Source organism: Gymnogyps californianus, chromosome 4 (assembly GCF_018139145.2).
Source record: "Gymnogyps californianus isolate 813 chromosome 4, ASM1813914v2, whole genome shotgun sequence".
Taxonomy (NCBI): domain Eukaryota; kingdom Metazoa; phylum Chordata; class Aves; order Accipitriformes; family Cathartidae; genus Gymnogyps; species Gymnogyps californianus.
The window spans coordinates 10,595,006-10,611,622 of NC_059474.1; the positions used below are offsets into that span (position 1 = coordinate 10,595,006).

The 16,617-nt window shown below is 35.4% G+C and overlaps 1 protein-coding gene across 1 annotated transcript in view; it reads left to right on the forward strand.

The window, feature by feature from the left end:
- Positions 1-16,617, forward strand: part of HTT (huntingtin) — an 87,476-nt gene that overhangs the window by 27,870 nt on the left and 42,989 nt on the right. The window contains exons 19-36 of the mRNA XM_050896588.1: positions 677-816; positions 1,598-1,661; positions 2,064-2,164; positions 3,719-3,865; positions 4,944-5,064; positions 5,287-5,363; positions 7,380-7,531; positions 7,957-8,159; positions 9,025-9,148; positions 9,836-9,963; positions 10,692-10,802; positions 11,381-11,458; positions 12,105-12,328; positions 12,918-12,996; positions 13,131-13,292; positions 14,265-14,320; positions 15,123-15,271; positions 15,931-16,067. Of these exons, the coding sequence (XP_050752545.1) occupies positions 677-816; positions 1,598-1,661; positions 2,064-2,164; positions 3,719-3,865; positions 4,944-5,064; positions 5,287-5,363; positions 7,380-7,531; positions 7,957-8,159; positions 9,025-9,148; positions 9,836-9,963; positions 10,692-10,802; positions 11,381-11,458; positions 12,105-12,328; positions 12,918-12,996; positions 13,131-13,292; positions 14,265-14,320; positions 15,123-15,271; positions 15,931-16,067 (2,253 nt within the window). The remainder of the gene's footprint in view (positions 1-676; positions 817-1,597; positions 1,662-2,063; positions 2,165-3,718; positions 3,866-4,943; positions 5,065-5,286; positions 5,364-7,379; positions 7,532-7,956; positions 8,160-9,024; positions 9,149-9,835; positions 9,964-10,691; positions 10,803-11,380; positions 11,459-12,104; positions 12,329-12,917; positions 12,997-13,130; positions 13,293-14,264; positions 14,321-15,122; positions 15,272-15,930; positions 16,068-16,617) is intronic.

Sequence of the window (16,617 nt, forward strand, 5' to 3'; positions counted from 1 at the left end):
CATGTGTGATTACACTTATGATTATGGCGTTTGGAAAGACTTCACTAGAATTGTTCAATTTTGGCTGAAATTGTTCACTAGTCAATTTTAACTTTTTCTTTCTCTCAGTTTATAATGTAGCCTGACTTCATACCTTTTGGCAGAAATGTTCTAAAGCATTTTGGGTTGTTAATCCCCAGACAAGAAAGTACACTTTTGTGTAGTTAAATGATACATAGAAGTGTAGAGTTCTGTAACTTTTTCCAAAGATGACAAATTGTGCATATAGTTGAACAGTCATTGAAATGAGAAGGTATGACTTTTTCAAAAACTTTGGAAATCAGAACCAGGTGTCTAAAAATACCCTGTGGAAAGTAGGAGAGATTGTTTTTGAACAGATGAGAATATAGTGCTTGTGGTGTTAAAGCCCTGTGAGTTTTAGACCTTACTCTTTGGAGGATTGTCCTCTGATCTGAGGCTTGTGTTCCTCTCCAGAGTTTAAATTCAGCAGCAGGTTTTAGCAGTTCACATGGAGCTAGTGTCCCAGCCTTGCAAAGCACCTAGCTCTGGTACTTTCTCCTAGCTCTTAAGCAATAACTTCTTTTAGTGTTCTAAATAAAACAGATTTTTATGATCACTTACTTTGATTCAGAGAACCTCTTCTGTAATATAACTGAAAGTCGTTTTTTCTTCTCAGCATTGCATCATGAGCTTATGTAGTAGCAGTTACAGTGAACTAGGTTTACAATTAATTGTTGACCTCCTTACGCTGAAGAATAGCTCATATTGGCTAGTAAGGACAGAACTTCTGGAAACACTTGCAGAGGTAGATTTTCGGTAAGTGTTTATATTTTTCCATGTGTGTTTGTAGTTGCAGTTTCATAAAACTAATTCATACCAGTCATTCCTATAAGGAATGTATGAATTTCTCTGTCAAGTTACCATTGACTTCACTACCAAGCCCAATCCTAGTAACACTGTGTAGGAGTTTCTAGTTCAGTGGTCTGTTTTATAAAGTCTTCTGTAAATCTGTGATTACAGAGAGACCATATAATCTGGAAACTGACTTGGATTTCATGTCCAGTTGTGTGTGTTTTTAAAGAAAAAGTCCCTGACTTGTTCTCCATTATTGTCAGCTCTCTTCTGTTGCTCGGTTTCTGTTATGCTGAAATGAATATGACTTTGCTTCCTTTTCTTGCATTCCTTCATTCTCTACAGGTTCTTCCAAGCTGAAAGAAAAAGATGTTTATATGAAAATTCTTCAAGTTATCCTTAGTCATACAAAATTTGTCCTCTTTCTGAATACTGATATTTGGAATGTGTTACCATCTTTTCAAAATAGTCTGATTTTTCCATGCATGGAAAAAAAAATACAATTACAGTCACAATGTGTAAATAATGTTTTTTAACTAAAGTAATTATGCTATTACACTAGCCAGATAGTAGTTTAGCAAAGAGCTTACCTTTTCTAAAGGTAGCAAAAAGTGTGTTTACTTCTTACATGTTCCCTGCAGTGGTGTTTTTAAAAAATAAACAAACAAAAAGAACCCTCAGAGCACTGACAGGAGAAATAACATTTAATGTTGACTAATGTACTCTACATTCTATTTTACCATAGGCTAGTCAGCTTCTTGGAAGGAAAAACTGAGAGCTTGCACAGAGGTATTCATCATTATACTGGTGTAAGTAAATTATTCAATCGGTATATTGTGTTTCTGGATTAAGGTACCAGTGCAATTTCAGCACTTTGTGTTTAAATTCTATCAACACTGATAGTTGTTGTAAGTATGTTTTGTATAAGTAGGCTCATGTTCTGAGACTTGTTACAATTGGAAAGGTACTTTACTACTGAGATTCAAATATCTTGGTGTTCTCTCGTGTGTGTGGTTTTTGTTGTGTTTTTTTTAAACTTCAAAAAATTTTTGGCATTTATGTATTTAAATAGTGTATTTGGCAGTGTTAAGGTAAAGATGGTCTTACGGACTTATATGACAGATGAAATCTCACTTGTTAACTATCTTCTGACAATCCGGTCAAATGATGAAAATGTGCAATGAACTTTACTGTGCTAACTTGTTTTTTAGCTACTAAAACTTCAGGAGAGAGTGCTTAATAATGTTGTAATATGTCTGCTTGGAGATGAAGATCCAAGAGTGAGACATGTAGCTGCAGCTTCATTAATGAGGTATATGGGGGGGGTTGGTGTTTTTGTTGTGGGGTTTTTGGGGGTTTTTTTGTGTGTGGTTGTTTTTTTTTTTTAAAAAAGGCGTTTAGAAAGGTATTTGCATGTTACTGTGTACCTATAACTAAAATAATCTCTTACTGGGGTTTTTATATTTTTGTTTAAATGAGGGGTGGGAGACAAATGCAGCTTTATGGAACCTGGAACATGCATCATTCTGAATCATCAGGCAATTGTGCTTTACTTTTTATTAGCGTTATAGTTACATTTAACTATATTACATTCTGAGGGTCACTTCCAGTTTCAACTTCAAGTTAGTTTTCTGCATGCTGAAGTGATTTGTTCAGTATCCTGACAGTAGTTGATGGACTTAAAATGTTGCAGTTCTACCAAATTGTCCCTACTCCCAAACATTGTAGTTTCCACATGGTTGTAAGTAGTGTATCTTAAAACTTTCATGCTCACAGATTATAGTAAAGTAGCTGATCTTGCTTAAAAAGCAGCTGTTTGCTGTAACCTACTACAGTTACAATTGCTGTCCAGATAAACACGTCAAACGGTAAGGATTAGTTGGTAGTTTATTACAATTCAAGGACTTAAGTTTTATGTTTAAAGAAGTTGGGAGCATCTAATAGTGAATTCCTGGAATATTTTATTGTCAGAGGAGTCTTCTTCCTGTTTTTTTCAGACTATTAATTGCTGTCCATTCCTAATAACAAATAAAGGACAATGAAACCTTAAAAAGTCTACTACTTAAAATGTATTGCAGAAACAGTTCAGCAGAGAAATTACTAACTGTTGCATCATAGTTAGTAGTTATTGCTTTTATTCAAGGACTTGATTTTGAAATGGAGTTCTTTTGTTAACTGAGTGGTAACAAGTTGGAGTTTTTCTGTATCTTCGTGTTGACTTAGTGACAGCACTTGTGTTAAGGTTGGAGAAGACTTAACTGCCCAAGAAAGCTGCTACACGCTTGCAGAAGCCCTTTGAAACATCCAGTATGGCCATTCATTGGAAGTACTGTCAGTGAAATTACAAAAAAATGTGTACTATAGTTTTTCACTGTCGTCTACGTTGAAAATCTTGTTGTTCAAGAAGACTGGATCTTATTGTATGTTTAAGTTCTGCTGCATAGAAATCAAATGGTGAAAAAATTGTCCTTTTTGGATTGCAACTAGTTTTCAGTTGACACAGATATCCATGGGGAAAATATCTGGGGAGACAGGGGAACACAGAGAGAAATACTCTAGCGAAGTGGTCATTGTAGTGTGTATAGGTACGTATCGCTATAAAAGATTTTTTTTTTTAAAACTACCATGTCTTGAACAGTTCCTTTGTCCTGATTTGAGCTCCTTGATTATAATAAAGAGCAGTCGTATAAAGATGAATTCAGCTTAATAATATGAGTTTTAGTAACAGCTTTTATTTACAATTTAATATGCGTAATTAGTGTATGCAGCTTTCTGAATTTTATATAACTGTGTTTTAAATGTACTTTACATTGTACATTAAATAATTTCTGAATAATACTCTTCCTTTTTGACAATTATCGTTAAGGCTTGTTCCAAAGCTATTTTATAACTGTGATCAAGGACAGGCTGATCCAGTTGTGGCAGTAGCAAGAGACCAAAGCAGTGTCTACCTGAAACTACTAATGCATGAAACACAGCCTCCATCTCACTTTGCAGTGAGCACTATCACCAGGTATGTTATGTGTCTTGTCTTGCTTTAAAAGGAATGTGGACCCAAATTTCAGTTTATAATGCCTAGAATCATATTTAAATCCTGCAAATCCACGTGCTTATGAATTCTTTTTCCAATCTGTAGGAGAATCTGTGGTAGTGTTAGGCTCCACAGAAACAGACTCACGTTTAAAGAATAAACTGGTGTGTGAGTTACTAGTGATGTGCTCACACGCTGATCGTAGGGAGTCATTGTTCTGTGATAAATGTTATCTTTTCTTCATCCTGAGGTCACCCTATTTGTCCATTAAATCACACAAGTGCGTGCGGCTTTGCAAGCTAGTAGTATGTATACACTATTGTTCTTCAGGTATGTTGATCAGGATTTGTAACTCTTCACATCCTGTTTAATGGCTGTGGTTGCAGAAGTCTGTACTGCCTGTGTAATTTAAAAATAATCTCTGATTTTGATAGTGTGATCTTGTTGCTATATTTTTGCTGCCAATTATACTTTCCTACACTCTTCTGTTTAGATATCTTGTCTTATAGACAGTATGAGTTGTGTATATTTATGGGGGCTCTTTGCTTCTATCAATTTGTCATACATGTTTTTAATTATGTACCTTTTCCATACATGTTCTTGATCGTGTCACTCAAGATTTATTATACTGTAGTATGGAAACAATAGAACTTTGTGGACACTGTGTTATTTCAGATATAAAATAGTTATTTTTCTACAGCAATAATCTTTTTACAACAATAATCCAAAGTTTTTGTGAACATGCAAAAATGTTAGATGGATTTGAGCAAAAGCAAAGACTAATGTTAAATTGGTGGTGATTTCTAGAGCACCTAGTTAGGTATTGAGAGTTGGTCTTCTGTTTCTGTTTGCTAACAAAAGGATTTGATTTATAAACTAAATTGCTTTTGCTAGTACAGAAGCAAAAATATTATAATAAGGTGGTATTTAGAGTGTTCTCAGATTTTGTATCTTATAAGCAGTCTATAAAATACGTAATAGTAATTTAAGCCATAATTTTTGATTGAGGGGTTTCTTTTTTTAAGTACATGTTTTAGTGGTATGAATATTTTTATTTCAGAACATATAGAGGTTACAATATGCTGCAAAGTCCAACAGATGTCACTATGGAAAACAATCTCTCAAGAGTTATTGCAGCGATTTCCCATGCATTGACAATATCCACTACAAGAGCACTTACAGTGAGTTTTCTTAGTTGCTATAGTGGCTGACTTTTTTTTTTTTTTTTTTTTTTTTTGCTTTCTTTATTTTTAATTATTTCCAGGCTATGTTTGTATCTGCAGCTTTGGTACTGTGGCAATGGCAATACTAATATATTTAATTCTCACTCTTAAGATACTTTGTTGTTGTTGCTAACTCTTCCAGTGATGAAACTGATTCAGTTCTTGGTGTTAACTTTTCAGTTTGGCTGCTGTGAAGCTTTGTGTCTTCTCTCCACAACATTTCCAGTCTGCACCTGGAGCGTGGGATGGCACTGTGGGTATGTTCCCTCATCTGTTATTCAAACTTCTGAAAGTCACGTTTGCGAAATGGAAGTACACTTACTTGGGTATCAGAAGTCCTGGTTTAGATATGTGCTGTTAAGTTTATCTTAGCAGTTATTTAAGAACTTTATACAGAAGAGTGTAACATCAGGTTGTCATGATATTAAGTGTCAGCACTTTGTCATCTCTGGAACCACAGTGTATATCACAGGGATTGGCTGTAACTGCTGTAATAGAAAGATACATATGATCAGCATCTATCAAAATAAATAATAGGATAAAATTTTCCCTGCTTTTGAGAGAATGTTTATCTTAAGGATATTGTGTCTTGTATCTCTTTGAAATCAGAACATCATAATTTTCACCTTGATCTCATGCTTATGTTGAAAAACAGTGGGTAAAGGAAGCTCGTTCATAATTGCTTTTATAACTATAAAAGTGTCAGATGCATTTAAATTGTTCTCATTTGGCACACTGAATGGGAACAGCAAATGAGATATCTATAATACTTAAGTGTTATATAGGTAGTATATGATAGCCCCAAAGTACTTAGATTCTGATGAGACTCTTCAGAATGTAACTGTGCAGTTGGCAACTCTAAAGCTTTTATCTTGCCTCTGATTATCAATGTGCTGTGCCACGTGAGCTGTAAAACTAGCTACTGAAGATGTGCGCCTGTGGAGCTGTTTGGTTCTTAAATAGATTTAACATCACTTGTGTTGATCTTCTTCATTGCTGTCATTGTGTCTCTACTCTTACTTTACTATTCCGGTATCCTGAAATGCTATTGCAAAATTTTATCTTATTTTAAAAACAAAACACAAAACCCCAACAACAACAAAAAAACCCACCCTCCCCCAGTGATGCAATGACATAGCCTTTGCCCTTTCGTCTAATTCCTTCTTTAGAAATTTTTGGCCCATGTTCATACTATTTTGGATTGTAATTTTCTTTTTGTGGAATTATATGTACATTTATCATTCTGGGTAATAAGTATATAACAACATGAGAATTCTGCCAAAGTTCTTTTCTGTCTTAAGTATTGTCGTTCTTATGATTAAAAAGCTATTGGAACTGCTGCATTCCAGCTCTGTACAACTCAACGTGGATTAATTCATGGGTTTCTAACTGTATGTAAAGTAAACAACACTTGCATATGAAAATACTTTAAAAAAAAAAAAATATGGAAGGCACTGTAATTACCTGTGTAGCTTTGTCAAAATAATAGCTATACTTAGTGTAAATTTTATTTTCTGAAATTGCTCTAGTTGTATTAGACCAGAGTGACTACATTAGAAGATTTTTTTTTTAAATTAAAAAAATACCCTGAAAGAATCCCTGCATGAAGTCTTTTCCTGAAAGAAAGTTAGTAGTGTTGTGCAGGCCTTACAGCTTGGAAATGATGTGTGTAGTTCACATAGTATTCTGACAAACATCCTTTGGTGATCTCTGCCTGCTCTCTTTGAAACTTGAGTTGTGTGGGAAAGTCTGATTTTAAAATTATTGTAAAGGTAAATATGGAATGCAGCAGTAAATTATGATCTTGGATAGAGTACACCCATAAATCTAGATGATTTGATGGATTACAGTTGTTTAATTAAATTCTTGTCACTTTAAAACAATATCTTGTTACATTGCAATACTACAGGTTGTGTCTCCCATTGCTACCTTGCATATGCGCAAGACTTTTAACTAGAGATAGTTCAGCACCATACTGGTTAGCAATTAAATACAGAATTCTTCGGTTTATCAGTAGATGTCACTGGCAGCTTTGGTATTTGCTATTTAAAAAAAAAAAAAAAGTAATGACTCTTCAAGAAGACAAAGTATTGTCAGGTCTCTGCTGCAAATTGGGGGTTTTTTTAAGTCCTACTTGAGTGTTAAATGTGTATTTCTGTAGTACTGATTTTTTTTTTTTAGATTAGCAGTCTACTTGACTGTTAGTTTTCTTAAGACTTTAAACTTACCAAAAGGGGGGAAAAAGTCATGACATTCCAAAATTAAACTTCCAGTGTTTCCCAGCCAAGTCCTTCAGATGAAGCTCAGAAGGGCTGCACCATTGGAATGGCCGGCATGGTCCTGTCTCTCCTTTCATCAGCATGGTTCCCACTGGACCTCTCTGTACATCAGGATGCTTTGATTTTGACTGGAAACTTGCTGGCAGGTAAGGCAGAACAAGAGAAGTAGGATTGTCCTGATATTTTTACCATTAGCATCAGAAAGCCTGTATCTCGACCATTCTGATTGCATGTAACAAAATACTTGCAAGATTGAGCAGAAGAAATAAAGGAGGAACTTCTTGCTCCCAGGAGGTTTGGAAAGATACTGCCTTCGAGCTGCAGATTTCCTCTAGTTGCCAAAGGGAATGTGCAGTATGCTTAGTACAGGCTGGGTACAAAGAATGAACATTTCTTTTGTTGTTGTTTAAAACTATGCACCTACCGTTGGTTTTGAAAATATAGGCTCTCTTTTCCTACTTGAATTTCTGTTCATATAGAGATGTTAACCATATATACCTCTAAAACTTTCTGATACTTAATTCCAAGTTTTTATCTTCTTTTTCTTTAAATAATGTAATTCCTATTGCAGCAAGTGCTCCCAAGTGCTTGAAGAATCCCTGGAGTGCTGAAGAAGATTCAAACCAAGGTGCTGCAAAGCAGGAGGAGCCCTGGCCAGCTCTGGCAGATCGAACTCTTGTTACTTTAGTAGAACAGCTCTTTTCTCATCTGCTGAAGGTCATTAATATTTGTGCACATGTAATGGATGATGTTGCTCCTGGCCCAGCAGTAAAGGTATGTATTAAAAATAAATAAATAAAATTGTGTGACTTAAATACTGTTGTGATAGACACCTCTTCAAGGCTCCACATTTTAAAGTTGATACAGGTAACTATCTAATACCTTGATAATATGACTCCACTAGGAGCAGGAAAGCAAGTAACATGAAAAGAACATGCATATCGTCCTTCCACGTAACAGGTTTTTCTTTAGTTGTGCAGTGTTTGTAATATTACCTTAAATTTTGAATGTTTTATTTCTGGTGAATTCACTTGAAACATTAATTCAATGAGGAGTGTGTATAGTAAATGGAGTATTGGATTGCATACTCTGGCAAACATCTGCTGACTTTTGGGTTGGTTGGCTGGCTGTAATGCATTGAGCTCCTTTTGGGGCTAAAAATAACTCTTCTATCTTTTGAATATCCTGCAAAATATTTTGACTTCAAAACAGCTCATACGAGGTACTTCTGGGTTTGGGATTTTGTTTTGTTCTGGGGTTTTTTTGAGGCATCTACATTTTGAGACTGATTTAGTGACTGTAAGGCAATGTTATTAGGATTAGTAATTTCTTCACATTTTAAAAATGTGAGAATTTTTATTGACACTCCTTTGTCTGGAATTGAAAGAAACTTTAGTCATTGAGCTCTAATTCCATCTCATGGGCTTATGCTGAAGTTGAGAAGGAAAGTAGGGAAGATATTAAACTTCTTCCTTTTCACCCAGAAAATTCATGTCCTGAACCTGAGAGTTGAGACATTTTAATTTAACTGACAGTCAAATAAAGGGGAGTTTAAACAAAAGATGAGTATGCTTGTATTTGTGTAGAAGAAGAAAAGCTACTTGGCATACAAAATTAATAAAGCTTCTTTTAATTCTAGGCAGCATTACCTTCTCTCACAAACCCACCTTCTCTTAGTCCAATTCGGAGGAAGGGGAAAGAGAGGGAGTCTGAACAGGCATCTGTGCCAATGAGCCCTAAAAAGGGTGGTGAAACGAGTCCAGGTAGGCACACTTAATCCTATTAACCCTCCCACCTAAGTATGGTTATGGCATAGAGAGAAGAGATAAAACTGAGTAACTTGTTTTCTGAAGTTTTAGTTCAAAAGGCTGGCAGACCTACTGTCAGAAGTTCTTTTCAGTACTGCATTGCAGGAAAGGCAGCTGTGGGTGGGGGCTTCTTTACTGTTTTGGTTTTTATGAAAATTAACTGTACTTTTCAGAAGCAAGGTACTTCTGAATCCTTTTCCTCCCTGTTTTTCTGAATCTACTCAGCTATTGGCTAAAATTAAGAAGTAATTTTTGCATGTATTTTACTTAAAAGAAGTTTGAAAGTTGCTTTGCAACTTTTGGCAGGAGTAGCTTACATTGCTCTTGGAAACAATATTCTGAATCTTGAAAACTTTTTTCTTCAGTAATGAATGAAGGAAATGAGTGTTAATTCTATTTTGTAAATTGTACTTGCACTTCAATAATAAGCCCTCTGGGTTAATTTCTCTTGTCTCAGAGGGCTAGTTTTTTGGAATGCTAGTTCATTTTCTAGTTGTACAGCATGTGTTTTTGCAGTTTAAAATATGCATGCGGATTGAAAAATTCATGCTAATAATTCAGATATGGTAAATTATGTTGAGTATACATGCCATGAGCACCCTAGAAAAAGTATGCTGTGCTAATCTATGATACACTTTTAAGCTACTAGGCAAACTGATGCTTCTGGGCCTGTTCCAACAAGTAAATCATCTTCAGTAGGAAGCTTTTATCATCTTCCATCATATCTGAAGTTATACGATGTCTTGAAAGCAACCCATGCTAATTACAAGGTACTGCATGATATCATTTGATTGAATTAGAATGTGGTTGGGCAATCACTTTGTGTTTCTTTTAAACATGGCTCTGCTTGTATTGAGACTTGTTTGTTTGCCTGTGTAAAAAGTTTATCCACACAAAACAAAAATTAAAAAAATCACAGCCACCACCAATAAAAACAAAACCCAACCAAACAAAAACCTCTGATAGGCATTGTCACCCTGTTGCTTGTTTCTTTGCTGCAACTAATGCTGGTACCAATTGACTCTGCACTGGCTTGGCAATGCCGAATGGATCCCAATGTCTCTTCTCTCCGCAGTTTATTCCAGGATGGGTAAGCTTTTTCCTCATTAGTTCAGGTAATAGAAGATGCATTCCCTAGGAGCTTGGTGATCTGACTTGTACACTTCAGGGGGTGTATTCTTATTACACCTGCTGTGTTTCTGAGAAATACATTATCCCTTCTCCATTACTTGTCAACATCCTAGGCCTTCCTGGATGCTGTAACTTCCTCAAGCTAGAAGATGGGGGTGTTTTTGTTTTTGTTTTTTTTTTAGTCAAAATGAGGTCCTACCTTTCCAGCAATTCATAAGTGAGTCTAAGCTGTCAGTGGTGTTGATTGAACTGTGCTGAAATTTTAGGCAAAAGATCATTTTGTGTCAATACCCACTTCTTTCTGTAATTTTTAACTCCTTGTCAAGTAATTGGTAAGAAAAAGTGTGTTTTTACTTTTTGGGACCAGGTTACTTTGGATCTCCAGAACAGTAATGAAAAGTTTGGATGTTTCTTACGGTCTGCCTTAGATGTTCTGTCTCAAATCTTGGAACTTGCTACTCTTCAAGACATTGGAAAGGTATAAGATTTGTGTGTTTTTTCTTTTGTAGTTAAGTTGTCCAATATCTGTGGTCCTTACTGGGAAAAAGCACGTATCACTGATTTTAGAATTGGTACTGTTGAGAGAGACAGTAGTCCTAGAAGTGTTGTGCTGCCACAACGTTGGGTAAAGCACTAAAGCAGATTTTCCATGTTAAATTGCTGCTATTGAAAACTGGAGTAATTTTTTTTACTGTTTAAATTTCATGTGGAGATTTTTCTTTCCAGCAAAATGGTTTGCCTTCAGTCATTCTTACTAGATTATGTTTAAACGTACTCATGTTAAATATACAAAATGTCAGAAGGCATACTGCTCTCGTTCCTCTCCTGTGTCTTGATACTGTTTTCTCCTTAACTGTGGTGTTAGGTATTATGGTATTTTAAGACTAGGAGGCAGATCTTGCATTTTTATTTCTTTATATACTTCCACAATTTCCCTTAAAATAGTGTAGTTTTACTTAGAAAAAAAAAAATGTGCCGTTTGTCCAGTTTTCATAGTAATGCTTTATACAGTGAAGAAAAATGCAATTAGGTGCACTTGTTTTTCTGCTTTTCTAGTGCGTAGAAGAAATTTTGGGATACTTAAAATCGTGTTTCAACAGAGAACCAACGATGGCAACAGTTTGTGTACAGCAGGTAAGGAGGTAATTTTTTTGTGTGTTACTGGAAGATTGATCCTGATATCCTGTGGTTATCAATTGGATACTAAGGCTGGCCATTCTTTTAAGGGAAGTGGTGTGAGGAAACTGTAGCCCAGGTGGAGCAAACAGAGCATGTTTTCTTTAATTTTATGATTTGTTCTGCGACTTGATACCATCTGAATAAGATAGTTTTTTCTTGAACTGCTTCTGTTTCAAAGAACTATTTTAGCTAATCCTCAGAAAACAAGTTTGTTTCGTACCTTCCCAAATGTGTTCTGTAGCTAGTTAACTACATCAAAAACCTGGAAGGCAAAGAACTGCCTTACTGATGGATTTCTTGCAGGCTTCCGGTTAAACTTTTGGGTTCAAGTCATCAAAGCTTAATTTTGGTGGGAGGCGAACTTTAGTAGACTATTTTGAGTTGTCCCATGGAAATAGCTTCAATTGCAAAAACAATCATATCTTTTTGGGTGAGGTGTGGATTGTTTCTTTTTTCCAGCTTTTTTCTGTCATCTTGTATTTGATTACAGGATCCACAGTTTGCACTTTGACCTTTCCTCTTAAGTCTTTTGGGAGGGTGAGGAGTCAAGTTTTTTTTGCTGAAATGTTAACTTTGTTTTCTTTCCAATTTTCTTCTGTAGTTATTGAAAACATTGTTTGGGACAAATCTGGCTTCTCAGTATGATGGCTTGTCTTCTAACCCCAACAAAGCTCAAGGCAAAGCTCAACGCTTAGGTTCTTCCAATTTGAGACCTGGTCTCTATCATTATTGCTTCATGGCACCATACACACATTTTACACAGGCCCTTGCTGATGCTAGTCTAAGGAACATGGTTCAGGCTGAGCAGGAACACGATGCTTCAGGGTAACTTTTTTCCCTTATGATATAATGTTAACTTGAACTAGAATCTCTTTTTATTGTTTTTCATAAATGCAAGTATCATAGGGGAGCTAAGTAACTTGAAATTACAGTATTGTGTATTATTTATTTCTTGTAGACTTAAGCAGAGTAATTTGTCTTGGTAGTGAGATCCTGAATGCAACACTGTATTGATTATCACTAATGTGTCTTCCAAATCAAAGCTAAATCATTAAAATGGATATCACTTCAGTTTTTTTTTTTTAAAAGCATAATGGTTTTAAATGCTTGTATTCAAAACTATTTCATTAATTTGCTAATTATAGCAAATAGTCAGTAGCCTTAAAGAAAAGGCAGAAGGATGACTAAGCAAAGACCAGAAATTCTTTCTCTACTAGATGTTTGTTGTCCACAAATCTATGTGATCTGATCAAAGTGTACTATAGGTTGTCTCTGCTCTTTCGTTTTACTAAGATTCTTGAAGCAATCAAGTAGATAAAGTTGGCATTGGTAAAACAATATGCATCTAAAGGGAGTGTGTTTGTCCCTCAGTGTTTTTTAATATGTATGGGTTTTTCTGGTTTTTTTATGACAGATGGTTTGATGTGCTGCAAAAAGTTTCTACACAGCTGAAAACTAGCATTACCAGTGCAGCAAAACATCGTGCTGATAAGGTACTTGTATCTATGTACTCCTGAAAGAGCTGTACGTTAGATTTGAAACGTTTTTCCTCCTTTTAGAACGTAATTTGGTTTTGAATCAGAGACCTGTTCAGATGTTAGATTACTTTAAAATCTCTCTATTACAGAATGCTATTCACAATCACATTCGTTTATTTGAACCCCTTGTCATAAAAGCATTGAAACAATATACTACAACAACATCGGTACAGCTGCAGAGACAAGTTCTAGACTTGCTTGCTCAACTGGTTCAGCTACGAGTTAACTACTGTCTTCTGGATTCGGATCAGGTTGGTACCTCACCATTTTTGCAAATTTGTAATAGAGGGATCTCGCCAGCAGGCTTAATGTTTACAGCAAAAATACTTGCAACAATCCATTCATTGTACTATAGGTGAAAACAAAGACTTAAACGAAGGTGAGACTCAATTCCCCCCCCAAGCACAAAGAGCTTCAGATTTCTGGTTTTCTATTGCATATAAATTACTTTCTAAGCTCTGCAACAACTATTTAAGAACTGTTCATCAGGTTGACTTTAGGAATAAGATGATGTGGACAATACAATCAGTGTTGTTAAATAAAACTTCATTTACAAATAGAAATACCTTCTTTCTATATTGAGAGTGTGGACTTCCGTATGACTGATAGTGAGCGTCATGGCTGACAACCGTTATTTGATTTTAATGGCAGGAGGAAGCTAGTGGCAAATACAGTAATCTGTGTGGTTGTCCATATAAGCAGTAAATTTGTAACATAAAATAAAATTTAAGTGTTTTATTTACAAGTGGTTTATTTACTACAGTATTTTCGGGTTTATAAACTAGTATGAGTTGCAGTACATAACTTTCCTGTAAGTTCGTACACAGATAAATCTTTTCGGTGCTTAAATACTTTGGATTTTATCTTGGTTTAGAGCTAGATTTTTGGTTGATTCTTAACTTCTTGACTATAATGCCTCAAATAGTGCGTGTTACATGAGAGAGAGAAAGTTATACTTAAAAATATATAGACTACTACAGGTAAAATGTGGCATAAGTTCATACAAACCATAATAAGCTCTAACGTCAACAAGATTCTCAAGATCTGTAACTTTAGAGGGAACACTTTATAACGTATTAGAATGAACTATAAGTATAAATGATTTTCAGTGCCTGTCTTTCCTTTGTCTCCTTCCAAAACACACACTTCTGTAACTCTGTCAAAATGATTTCAAATGGGAATTAAAGTGTCTGTATCTCTTGTAAACTTTATTCTCTCTTTAGGTGTTTATTGGATTTGTGCTAAAGCAGTTTGAATACATTGAAGTAGGACAGTTCAGGTACGAAATTAGCAAAGAACCTTTGAACAGTGCGGGTTTACAACTGTCTTATTCTGAAGCATGTTGTGATTAGTTTTGCTGGTTATTTCTGCCTTATGAGAAAGGGAGAGTTACGTTCTGGGCAATGTGCTTGTTTATCCTCTGGCTCCAGTGGTAGCCCTTTCAGATGATTTAGGTTCCACGTGGCTGAAGAAGTCGGGAAGTAGCATGGAAAAAAAAATCTTAAGCTGTGTTGTTCTGTTTCTCCGTTTGGTATTGCAAAACCATTCCTTTGGGACCCCATTTCCCACCCCCCGCCCCCCCCAACTATGCTTTCGGGAATCAGCACTTCATTGCTAGGATTCAGTTGCTGAAGGGAGAGGTACTTCTTCCTGTTGCGGATTCAGTGTGAATCCATATGTATTCTGATCACCTGGTACATTTTGTATAGTACCTAATAGATCATAAGCAATGCAGTGGAATTTTTATTGTCAGCTATTTCTGTTTTTTCTCACACTTGAGTTTGTATGAAGAGATAAGTGGGTTTTTTGCTCTGTGGGTCTCCTACAGAAATACTCCAATGTGTGTCATGTGCATTAGATAGTATGTTATAATATTAGTAACTGCGTAATGGTCAAAGCTTGAAAGAAATCCCTTGGAAAAAAACCCATAGTAAAGAACAGGGCACAAAAGTTATAGAAATACTGTATGAAAGCAGAACAACACATTCTTAAAAAAAAAAAACCTTACTGTAAAAAGACTCATTTTTACTGAACAGAGTTATGCAATTCAAACTTGACACTTTTAATTTTTTTGTTTTCAGGGAGTCTGAAGCAATTATTCCTAATATCTTTTTTTTCCTGGTGTTGCTGTCTTATGAGCGGTATCATTCCAAACAGATAATTGGAATTCCTAAGATCATTCAGCTGTGTGATGGTATCATGGCCAGTGGGAGGAAGGCTGTTACACATGGTAATTAAAAACAAAAAAAAAAAAAGGCACCAACACTAATATTAGTAATAGTTCAACAATAAAAGCAGTATTGAATACTAAGCTATATAAAACTGTAATCATACTGATTGTTCCAGAAGATGCTAGCTCTTAAATTTTTAGAAAATGAAATAAGTCTCGCTTAATTCCTTCAGGAAGCTTATTGTACTCTACTAACACTGCTACACCATATTTTGCATTCTACATAATAGCAACAAAGCTTTTATTTGAAACTTTATTAGGTAATAAGTTCATAGCATAGCAATACTTTAAAGGCTTTGATTTTAATTTTTACTACTCTTCCCTTTCCCTCCACTTTCAGCCTTTAAGTAGAAGCATCTCTCTGATACTTTCCAGTGATTCTGCTGAGAAATACTTCATAAAAATATCTATTTTAGCTCTATGAGAATGGGCAAATCTGTCCATAATATAAATTTTCTACTAGAAGTAAAAAGATAGACATCATTATGCCTGATAAGTTTGGGGTTTGTTTTGGTTTTGGTTTTTTTTTTTTTTTAGGAATGGGTAAAACCTTTAATAAACTGAAACGCAGTCTACTTTTAGTAGCTGAACTGTTAGAACAAGAAAACACTGTTCAAGAGTGACTTGTCTCATGCTAAAACAAACAAATCTCATTTCAGCAATACCAGCTTTGCAACCCATTGTTCATGATCTCTTTGTGTTAAGAGGAACAAATAAAGCTGATGCTGGGAAAGAGTTGGAAACACAAAAGGAGGTGGTAGTGTCAATGCTCCTGAGACTTATTCAGTACCATCAGGTAAGAGAGGAGGACAAAGTGTCCCTGTTTATGGTCTAAAAAGGGTAACATTGCTTTGACTGCTCAAAGTGCTTCAGGCAGTATTAATGATTTTCTGTACAAAACTTGAATAGCTGGACTCTGTGTGTGATCTTTCCTTATAGAGAGAGTATGCAAAGATTTTTGGGGTTAGGGGAAAGGTTCTGCACTGCAAATCAGTATTTCAGGTCAAATAACATGTCTGTGGGATTTTATAGTCAAGCCTAGGTAACAAAGTACTGAAAAGCTCCAGTTAAGATCATGATCTTGGTTGTGTTGCAGATTGAATAAACGGAAGGTTAGTAGAAGAGTTGCAATAAATTAGGATTCAAGAAACTGAAAAGAATGGGGGTAAAAGTGGAAGAAAGGACAGGATCAAAAATAGGAAACATGCTGCACAGAGATGATTTAGGTATTGCTGTAGAATAGCAGTATCTTCAATAACATTTTAAAATTATGATTTATTTGAATAAGGTAATGAAACTGGTGGTTAGACAGTTGTTAGCACTTACTACTTTGCCCCAGACCTCAT